The 11,390-nt window shown below is 42.0% G+C and overlaps 1 protein-coding gene and 1 long non-coding RNA gene across 13 annotated transcripts in view; one reads left to right on the top strand and one right to left on the bottom strand.

The window, feature by feature from the left end:
• The window catches only part of LOC145435869 (uncharacterized), a 284,669-nt gene that overhangs the window by 266,750 nt on the left and 6,529 nt on the right, over positions 1–11,390 (top strand). The gene's annotated exons all lie outside the window — the stretch shown is intronic.
• LOC145435856 (armadillo-like helical domain containing protein 1) lies at positions 643–2,183 on the bottom strand. The gene has a single exon (XM_080313124.1). It carries the CDS (start codon positions 2,157–2,159, stop codon positions 945–947), a length of 1,215 nt encoding a protein of 404 aa, XP_080169250.1. The 5' UTR covers positions 2,160–2,183; the 3' UTR covers positions 643–944.

Raw genomic sequence — 11,390 nt, 5'->3', positions numbered from 1 at the left:
TGACTCGGACCAAGTCATAGGAGTCAAGAATCAAACGACCAAGACCGACATTTCGGTGTAATATTCGATTAATAGTAAAGTTACGACACTATTGGTGTTTCGTCATATTACGCTGGTACTGGTACATGGAAATGCGACCAGAAACCGTTAAAAGTGATGAAAATTAGTATACTATTAATGTGAAGCATTCGATATCACCAAGCAGAGTTGTTAAAAGTGGATTTATCAAGACTTTAAGTCGAAACTGAGCAGTCAACGCAAGGATTTGCACTACGAGTCATAACTCGGACGCAAACCTGTGCTAGCAGACTTGGACTCGGTGGTCAATTGAAAATGACTCGACTTGACTCGGGTCAAAACTATTAAAGTGAGACTGACTTGTGACTTAGAAACCTTATGACTTGGTTACAACCTTGCTTAGCATCAGGCATTCTAAAAGGTTTTAATCAACTACAATAGCAGTAGAGACTAGCCTAATATTAAAAATGTTACCCCATATTATGTGAACTGCAATGCAGCAACTATGTAACAGGGCCTACATCACACCGTTAGTTCATTGTATTACGGTCAATCTTGTTTTCAATATGAAACTCTTATCACTGATTGATTACATGTAGCCTACAATAAAACAATCATGTATTCTTACAGTTGTGCTGAATCAAAAACTGTTAATAATCACAAAAGTGTGTCAAAACTAACTGTTCCTGCATGTCAGACTCTTTTAAGACAAAGTGAATCTTATTATAGAGTGATTATGGCAAGGTAGGCCTGTCTAACGGAAAAGGGTATAGTTGTCTATATAATGCAAAAAACCTTCCATTTATGATGACATTGAAACCATCATCAATTTTTATAACGTATGCCAATGAGAACAAATTATTTTGCAACAGGCTTTCAGTTCATTTCCAGTTCTGTGCTCATTTGTTATTATTCAAGAACCGGTTTCAATGACCAGTTATCAAGTTGACCTTATTCGACACGAGCACGTCAGTTTGGATGGGATTGAGCTTGAGATACAAATTTTCCGGGTCGCACATGAACAGCTCGTAAAGTTCTTCCCCCATCGCGTTTTTCACGCTTTCGTTGACGGACGGAAAAATCCTGATGAGATACTCCAACGTAAGTGACGCTTGCCGCTGGCTGTCTGCATAATCCGTGTTACCCATAGCAATGAGAATCCTATTCACGACATGTAATCCCAGAAAAGATTCCGCGTACGCGGTAGAGTCTCGACACAGAATGCCGACAGTTTTGGCAGCAGCGGCTTGTTTCACAAACGCAGGCAATGCCGTCTTGAATTCCGGCGCTAAATTGAGCGCACTTTCAAATGTCTTATTCCGAGCCAGCAGATCTTCTCTTGTAGGCTTCAGCGATCTGACGAGACCCTCCAAAATCTGATCTCTGATATCATAATGCATCAACTCACGAATAAACTCGACGGCCTCGTACTGAACTTCTAAATGAACTGAAGACAGTAAATTCAGCACCGGTTCCACGAGACTTGTGTTCACGTTTTTCACAATAGGTTGTGCCATTCTCAAAGATTGTAACGCCATTTGTTGGGCTTTTGGTGATGTGGTGGGTAACAGCGCAATAAGACCCTTGTACACTTGCACTTCGTATTTTGGATTGCCCAGCACAAGATCTTGCAGCATTATCTTTGCGTAATCTTGCGTTTCCTCAGACTGCGCCTTTGCTAAGCATTCCGCAATGGCTCGGATTCCGTAACTTTCGCAAATCAGCTCTTTATGATGACGCCCTGCGTTCGCAATTACATTCAATAGTTTTAACGCGTGTGACTTGTCCTCTTCCGTGGACTGCTTCAAGCTGATTATCTCCAGCAAGGTGAGGATGCCTCCGACTTCGATAAACTCTTCCATGAATTCGTGCCCGCCTGTCGACGCCACAAAAACGTGCAACGCTTTTATCTGAGTGCCCACGTGAGTGCCGATGAGATAAGTCAGACGCAACCAGGCGGATATTCTTGACAAAAACAAGCTTGCAGCTAATCCGAATTCCTGGTCTAATTCAGTCGACGTTTTGCCCTTGCTGTTGGAAATGAATCTTGTGAGAATCTCATTCCGCTGATCTGGCGTGCTGCTATCCCACGTGGACAGAAGATCTTGTATCTTCGAGGCAGTTGCTTGGCTTGATGGCATTATCGTGTAGCCTAGTGGCCTACAGTACAGATATTCCCTATGAACAAGGGAAAACTTGATAACATTGTTGTAACAGGGTTGTAATGACTCGAGTCACGATTTTCGGATGACTCGACTCGAGTCATTTTCTCGAAATACGGAAATGACCTGACTCGACTTGAGTCAATCTGTGTATTGACTCGACTTGGACTCGAGTCATTGCGAATGACTCGAAGCAAGTCATTGACTCGAGATTCAGACGGCCAATACCGACATTTCATTGTAATTTCGAAGCCAACACACTATTGGGATTTCGTTTGTTGGCACTGGTGCTTGAAAATGCGACCAGAAACTGCTAAAACTGAGGAAAATTGATATATTATAAATGCGAACCATTCAATATCACCAAACAGAGTTAAAAAAGTGGGTTTACGAAGACTTCAACTGGAAACTGAGCAGTCAACACAATGACTTGGACTCGGACTCGAGTCATAATACCACGACTCGATCCTCTGTTCGCTGACTTGGACTCGGACTTGACTTGGTGGGAATTGAAAATGACTCGACTTGACTCGAGTCAAAAATATAAAAATGAGATTGACTTGTGACTCGGAGCCTTGTGACTTGGTTACAACCCTGGTTGGAAGATAGTATGCATATTATACTAATTAATTAATTTTACACTCATGGATCAGTAGAAAGAGATCAACCATACTGTATACTGGTAGGCCCTATAGCACTTCTATAACACCATGGAATATGGTATCATAATTCTGCTTTCAGTAGACTAGCCAAAATCCTCTTACAACCAAGCAAGTAGAAAGGACATCATATGTGCATTTCTTTAATAAGTAAGCAATGTATTTGCCAATTACATAAGATGATTACAACGCATATAACCGTGATGAATAGCTAGTATGTTGCCGGGACAAATCAGCCAAAAACCAATCATCATATAGGCCTAAGCATAAATCAGAACAGAAATTATAAAATCTGACACAGATGCAGTAGCCTACGCAAAATGCAGTTCAGTCAAGAAAGATTTCAGATATAAGATTAATATTCGTTAAACTGTAAGCATCATATGGTTGCCAGTGAACTCGGCACTTGGTGAATTCGGCCTGACAAACTCAGCACTTGGTGAATTCGGCCATTGGTGAATTCGGCCATCGGGAAATTTTGTAATAGAGTGTATTAAAAACTATGAATATGAATTTAAAGTGTATTAACAGCTATTAATATGAATTATTAAACTAATAATAGTATTATCAAGTGATTCGTCAATCTTGTAAGGAGGTCAGGGCATGCGTAGATCACGCAGTCACGGCATTATTAGATCAAGTGATCACGGATTGCGCAAGCGCGGGAGATAACGCGACGGGGGATAAAGGGGGATAATAGGGTTGGGAAAAGGGTGTTAGTTTTGGGGGAAAGAGGAATATTAGGGTTGGGGGAAAGGGGGATATTAGGGTTGGGGAAGGGAGATTGGAGGTGGGTTAGGGTATCCCAAGATTAGGGAAGGGGGGATATTAGGCTGGGGGAAGGGAAAGGAGGTGGGTTAGGGTATCCCAAGATTAGGGTTAGGGGGATATTAGGGTCAGAGAACGGGGGGATTGGATGATAGGGTTGGGGTGGGGGTATTAGGGTTGGGGAAAGGGGGATATTAGGGTTGGGAAGGGGCTGCTAGTTTTGGGGGAAATAGGGATATTAGGGTTGGGGGAAGGGAGATTGGAGGTTGGTTAGGATATCTCAAGATTAGGGAAGGGGGGATATTAGGTTGGGGGAAATGGGGATTGGAGGTGGGTTAGGGTATCCCAAGATTAGGGTTGGGAGATTAGGGTTAGAGAAAGGGGATTGGTGGAGGGTTAGGGTCAAAGTTGGGGTTGGGTTGGGTATCCCAAGATTAGGGTTGGGGATAGGGGTATATTAGGGTTGTGAGAGGGGGATATTACGTTTGGTTAAAAGGGGGATTGGAGGTGGGATGGGTATCTCAAGATTAGTGCCGAGTTCACCGGCAAATATTCCAGTAACCTATCATGGTGACCGGTACCGCTACGCGATCTACCACGGCACGTGATTCTTCTTTATCTGATATATATATTTAATGCATTTTTATTACAAAATTTCCCGATGGCCGAGTTCACCAATGGCCGAATTCACCAATGGCCGAATTCACCAAGTGCCGAGTTCACCAAGTGCCGAGTTTGTCCGGCCGAATTCACCAAGTGCCGAGTTCACTGGTAATCCATCATATAGGCCCGTAGTTACAATCATTGTGAGACATGGCAGCAGAATGTGATATGGTCATGATAGGATCTATACTGCAGTTATTAGGGCAAACTCAGTAGGCTGGGGCCGGCTGGGCTGTAACCGGTAAGTAGGCAGCTTAGTATTAAAACAGTTGAGTTAAGCCTGGTCTTTATGGAACAATATCCATGGGCCATGGCCATTAAATCGACCATTGACCATGAAACCCAAACGGGAATGCAATGCACATTCTATTACTGTAGTTCCTCACAATTCGATCTCTAATCATCAAATCATTACTGCGCATTGCGCAATAATGGCATGGAGTGTTCAGCGTATAGTTTCAGTTCCAACATGAACATAGCGTATCTAGTAAGTGCTGACCGGTACTGCTCGAAGATATTACTATCTACCACTGTGCTGCTATTCAATATTCAAGAAGGTTGCTTAACGCTGAGAATAAAATCGGTCGCGATAATCGCAAGTAACTAAAGTTTGGAAGCCCTGCTGTGCTGTTGCTGACTGCTGTAACCTACGAGCCAAACCAAAACATCGCCAGATAAAGCAGGAATACCAGCGATTTATGCGTCATGCTCCACTGCTCGAAAACCCTATCACCAAGGTTTCGCGAAACCAAACTCCTGTCGGAAACCGGAAAATATCTCGGAAGATTATAGCTGACTATGCCCGCAAGTAGTATAGAATATATGAATTACATTGACTGTACAGTTCAATTTGTTACAAGCCTAGCAATTTTTAGTTATCAGCTTCCCATATGCTACCCAGTATTTAGATGTCCTTAATTTTTGCGTATGTCGACGCAAACCCTCATTACTTTTTTTAGCGCAACCCAAATCCTTCTTCTTTAAAGTAGGATCTTTGCGGATCGCAGCGTGACTTCAAATTCTTTCGTCGGAGTTTTAACGGCAGACCTAAGCCAATTTCAAACTTTGGCATCATATCTCTTTGTGCGTTCACTGGACAAATTCGCCCCCTTCGCGACCCATACTTCAAGAACCACTGATATGGAATGGGTGGCCACACGTTACTCTGTGCATTCATAGGTGTAGGGGTGGACAATCTTTTGGGGATGAAAAGACAATTTTTACGAAATTGCGGAGCATATAACCAGTTGTCGGATTCAGAATTAGGTTCGAAAAATGTATTTTATTTGAAATAACAGTGGCGGCTCGTCCTATAGGGCAACTGGGGCATTCCCCCACCTGAAATTCTGTTCAATAACAATTATTTAGCATTTATAGACGCACAGCAATCAATATATACCGAAGTCACAGCGAAAATCGCATTCTTCTTGTGCAGCGGTTCTCAACCTTTTTTGACACGCGCCCCCCTTGGCGATGGTCAAAAAAATCGTGTTCCCCCAACCCTCCTCACATTTATCGTCATGTCAAAAAGAGCACATCATCTAATAGAGAGGTGGGCAACCTTCTTGCTAATCATGGCCGCATTTCGATTACTTATGTAGCCTAAGGCCGCATTCCCGGGCATCACCGCAATGAACGATCTGGACGCAAAATACCTATGGTAAACTGTCCATATCCATTCCCGGTGAACTCCGGACTATTCTACTTTTCACAACGGCCTATTGTACGCACCGAAATCGCGAGTATGAATAGCTGCTGGGAGTGCACTGTCGCGCGGAACGCGAAAATTTTTCAGAGCCGCGAATGAATTGTTATTTCTTGAGGATTCCCATTTCTGCTCCAAGTAAGAAGGGCGCTACTGCAACAAAATCGAAAAACGAAGTCTTGTTGAATTGCGCGGAGCGCGAAGAAAATTTCAAGATTAAATAAAATCTCTCGAAAATTCGGGAGTGAATTCGTAATTGCAATTTGCATGTCTACGGTCGCAAACACATACTATAATTGAATTAGGCGTCGACGGCCGCACAAATTCCCTACGGCCGCATGCGGCCGTACGGGCTGCCCACCCCTGATCTGGTATATTTTATGCCAATTTTGAATCCGCATTCCTGTTGTTTAGTCTTTTACATTGCTGTCAGACTTCCCCAAACTTGTTTGAAAATAACAAAAAAAAACATTGAAAAGGACATCAATTAATTTCAAGGTAGGTTGCACTGAGACTAATCCTGATGCTAGTATAGTGACTACAGACAGCACGGCGTCGTTCTGTCCTGCCATGCTAAATTTGATCAGTTTTGGAAATGAATAAAATTGTGTTGATTTATAGCCAAATTGAGGGCGAAACCGGACACTTATATTGCATCTAAGTCTGTCTTAGGCAGTGCAGTTCGCCAGCTATCAACAACAGCCACCTAGCGCACAGAGATTTAGGCTACTGCAAAAGCTATTAAGAAATTAATGACTTGCACGTAGGAATTTCTCTAAATCTTCAAAGAATATCAGAAATTTACTCAAATGAAGTTGAAGTCAGCCTATATACTCCGTTGAGCACGACTGCTGGAGTTTGAGTTTGGCAAGCTTTCTGGAATACGAATTAAGTTCAATCTTCAATATTCGTTTTTTCAAAATGGTTGTGAAATACATGTTTAGTCACAATTTATACAGACATTGACAATGGGAAAAAAATTTTCGCGATCCCCCCCCCCCCCCTGAGAGCCTCCCGCGCCTCCCAGGTTGAGAACCCCTGTTCTTGTGCTTTCGCTTGTAAATGCCCAATTGCCCATGCCCAATGCCCATATATAGCGAAGTCTCTGCGAATATCGAATTCTCAAAACAAGCTTTCACTGTCTATTCTCTCAAAGCCGCGCACAATAAAGAAACTGTGTGATGTAACAATCGTAACTATATCTGAACTCGGTTACCGTCATATGCGTTGAGTCGACCTCTGCTGGTATAGGTAGCAGAGATGAGCATGGATTAGGATTAGGTTTTGAAAAAACAGGATTTGTGAAATTTTGTCGGATTTGGATTGGATTTGGATTAGACATTTTTTTCAGAACGGATTAGGATTTGGATTGGATTTACCTATTTTCTGGGAGATTGAAATGTCGTGTGGCGAAAACTTTATTCAGATCAGTTATTAAAGTACTTATGGTTACTAAGTTATCTTGAATCAAGTGAATCGTTGGTTGTGAAAGAAAATTTTCGAATCCCTCCCTTGCATACATTGGTATTTTTTCTGAATTTTCAGTTGGAATCGGATTAGGATTGGACATGGACTTGAATATGAAAAAGTTATGGATTAGGATTTGGATTTGGATTTGAAGGTTCGGATTTGGATTGGATTAGGACAAAGAAATTTCAAATCCGCTCATCTCTGATAGGTAGATTTTGATGGTGTTTCACACCATGGAAATTCTTGAAAGTTGGTATGTTAAGTCGTGATGATGGTATTTAATACTGCCCCAAGTTTCAGGGTTTCTACTCAAAGATTAGAATAGTAATTCCGTTTCCGAAGTTGAGTGTGTGCTGATCCGTCATGTATCGCAAACAGATTTTACTCAAAAGCCGGTATTGGTATCCATTAGTTTTGACGATGTTCCATACCGAGATCGGTCATGACATTTGTCACGGTAAGTTAGTATGTTATTATCGAACGCTGTACCAAGTTTTAGGTTTGCCACTGAACTACGTTAGTGGTAATTTCGTTTCCTAAGTCGAGTGAGAGCTGACTCGTCATTTATCGCTATCAGATTTTACGCAAAGCCGGTATTGGTCTCTATTGATTTTAACGACGCTCGCCTTACCTAGATCCGTCATGATCTTTTGCACGGTATGTTGTGATTTTAGTATCGTACGCTGTGCCAAGTCTCAAGGTTGACACTCAATGATTAGGGCATCAATTTCGTTATCAAGGTCGAGTTTGGTAGAGATGTGCGCTGATCTGACACTTTAGCCTACCTAATACATTGCGGATTCCACGCAAAAGCCGGTCTATCTGCGCCTAACATTAACTGTGTTCCATACTGAGATATGTGATGAGATGATGATATCATGAAACAGTTTACTAACATTCTCGGTTTGCATTCAAATATTTACTTTTATTTTATATTCTCCGATGTCTTTTGCCTTTTATCAAGGTGTCCAGATGCAGCCTTTCTAATGTATTATTGATGTTCAAGTATGACAATGGTTGTACACTGTAAATAAATGCTTCAAAGCAGTGGTTCCCAACCTTTTTCGGTGGCAGGGTCAAATTTAGAATTTCAAAGTACGGCCGGGGCCGCACGAATACCAAGGCAGTGTAAGGAACGCAAAATAGTCACCAAAATATGAAAATTGGCATTGTTCCGATCATTCGCATGACGCCATTGGCCATTGTGTTGCCGCGCTCCCGTTGTTCAGAACAATTAACCTTTGCTGGCCATTTCGGAGTAGTTTTATTGCCAATTCGTATTTTTGGAATCAGTGCGACACTTAATTGCTTTCGATGAACACCGACATATCAAATTAATCGAACGCTTGGGTCGCGAGCTATAGGACTACCAATTTTGCTGCTTTTTGCCGGCTAAGCAGTACGCATCTCGGCGTATTCAATCGTGAGTCACTTGTTGCACATCTATCCGTAAATTAGTTATCAATACCCAGGGCCTTAACAGCACTTCGTCAGCCCCCCCCCCCAAAAAAAAACGTTTTACTTGGCCCCCCATAGGGTGATAAACAGAACTTCGAAGCCCCCAGACCCCCTCAGGCCAGATGGCTGTTTACCGCTATTTACCATCTAAATTGGGTGTCCGTTTTAGGCAGCTACTCTCGACTAATCGCGCGAAGCGCGAAAAAATTCTATAATTCATGATTGAATCGGTCAATATAATCGGGAATTGCATATATATTGGTATCAATTTTTATCCTCTCTCTGCTCAAGTAATCAGAGTGCCCGGTTGAGCCGAGTGCGTTGTGTTTGATAAGGTAGGACCACTCAATAATAATTAAACATCTTCGGGCGTATACCGTTTGGCAGGAACGAAACAGCACTTCGTCAGGCCCCCCAAAACACTTAGGTCTTGAGCTCCCATAGGGTGATAAACCGACCCCCAGTGCCGTTGTTCGCTTCTGCCACGAAATCAGGATCCCCGTTTAGTGAGCCAGCGTGGAGCGCAAAAATTTTCGATAATTTAAAATAAAATAGGCCAATAAGATCGGGAATTGCATATATATTGCTATCAATTTCTTGTCCTCTCTGCTCACGTAATCAGATTTACCGGTAGTGCTGAGTGGAGTGTCTTGGAAACTGTAGGGCCCGTAAATAATAATTAAGCATATTCGGACGGGTGGACCCGTTGGTACGACTTCGTTACATGATGTTATTTGTTATTTCGTGACCTCCAGTCTGCTATATCATAGGGTTGCCATACGTCCGGAATTTCCCGGACATGTCCGGAATTTCACTGCTAAAACTGCGTCCGGGAGGAATTTCGAAAATATGTCTAAATGTCCGGAATTTTGGAGGCTTGAAGTAAGGTTATAATTTTTTCGTAAATCAACATAAACTATATTGTTTTTGGCCGGATTTAAGCTACATGAAATTTTCATTCGTGCTACGAGCGATTTAGTATTGCGTATTGGTTTGAATATGGGGAATACCACCCTCGAAAAAACTGCGATCAAAAATAACAAAATAATATGCATTTACGAAAATAAGTCTAATTGTAATCGCAATTACAAGATAACGGTAAAATTCGTAGAGTCGGTTTAGGCCGTTTGGATGCTTTATTCAAAGATAGTGGTTCTAAACCCGGGGGGGGGGGTCGTTTGCATTTATTCTGGGGTTCGTGAAAATATTGAACGTAATCAGCTTACAAAATAGGCCGTGAGTAAGTCTCGGCAAATGTACCGACCGTTAATTAGTAATCAGCTCACTCATCAAATTTTGAGCTGGACCACGGAACATTTTCAAATTGGAATTGGAGTCGGAGTCGCCACCATAGAAGGTTGAAAACCACCGGATGTGCGTTTTCTATAGCTCAGTGGTGCGCACCGGCATTAGGCGGATAAATAATTTTATCGGTGTGACATGAACAATTACGCTCCTTGCATTTTCGAAGTCATCATCATCCATCAGCTCTACCGCTATAACTCTGATCATGTCATCTTGGAGCATGGTTGGAGCATGGGCATCGATTACCCTACGGCAGTGTCGAAGCATTTACAGGGGGTCCGCGAAACCTCTGAAGTTGTAAAATAGTTGATAACCTAATTTGTATTTTTTTTTAAACAGAGAAAGCATGACACAGTTTCGCTTTACAATAGCTAAAACTTTAGGACTCACATCAATAAAATGGTCGTCGGAGATGAGATATACGACTGCGCAAACTCATTTTAATCGTCAAATTGCAAATAGCCTGCCAATGTAAACACATTCCCGCTTAGGGATGTTTTGTTGGAGTTTGTGGAGAGAGCAAGGTGCTGGAGAGAGCAAGGTCAAACATGGTGACTTTGAAATGTTTGCAAAACATTTTGGATTTGGAGTGGTCAGCCTCAGCAAATTAGTAAACAATTGTTTGAAATAAAAATTCCTGATACGATACGGCTGATCTCATCTGTACCTTTACGTACCAATTTATCGCCTTACTACCGTAAGCATCGAATTTTGCGAGTTGATGAACTGTATCGCTTCGAAGTATCAAAAGTTGTTCACAAATATTTTTCCAATAGTCTCCCTCCTGTGTTTGATGACTTTTTCATACCTGCTAAACATGTCCATTCCCATTACACGAGATCTTCGTCTAAAGGAAACGTCTACTTACCCCAACCCAATAGCAACCTAACTAAGAGATCTATCGACTACTCGGGACCTATCATCTGGAATGCATTACCATCACATATCCGTGAATTGCCTTACAATAGATTCAAAAAAGCCCTACTTGATCACCTCTTGTCGTTACACTAACACTGTTGCCCTACCTCGCCCAGACATTGCTTCATTGATAATTTGCTACCATTGTTTAATTTTTTTCTACTTTCCTTTCCTAACTAAACATTTTTTTACAGCCAGACTGTTCTGAGTCAAGTGTACCTGTTTGATGCTGGTGTGATCAGACTAGATGACCTTCACGGTCTT

Source organism: Botryllus schlosseri, chromosome 3 (assembly GCF_051294905.1).
Source record: "Botryllus schlosseri isolate E-star chromosome 3, Bs_hap1, whole genome shotgun sequence".
Lineage (NCBI taxonomy): Eukaryota > Metazoa > Chordata > Ascidiacea > Stolidobranchia > Styelidae > Botryllus > Botryllus schlosseri.
Note: the sequence above shows the minus strand (reverse complement) of the source record. Positions and strands in the feature narration are given on the sequence as shown.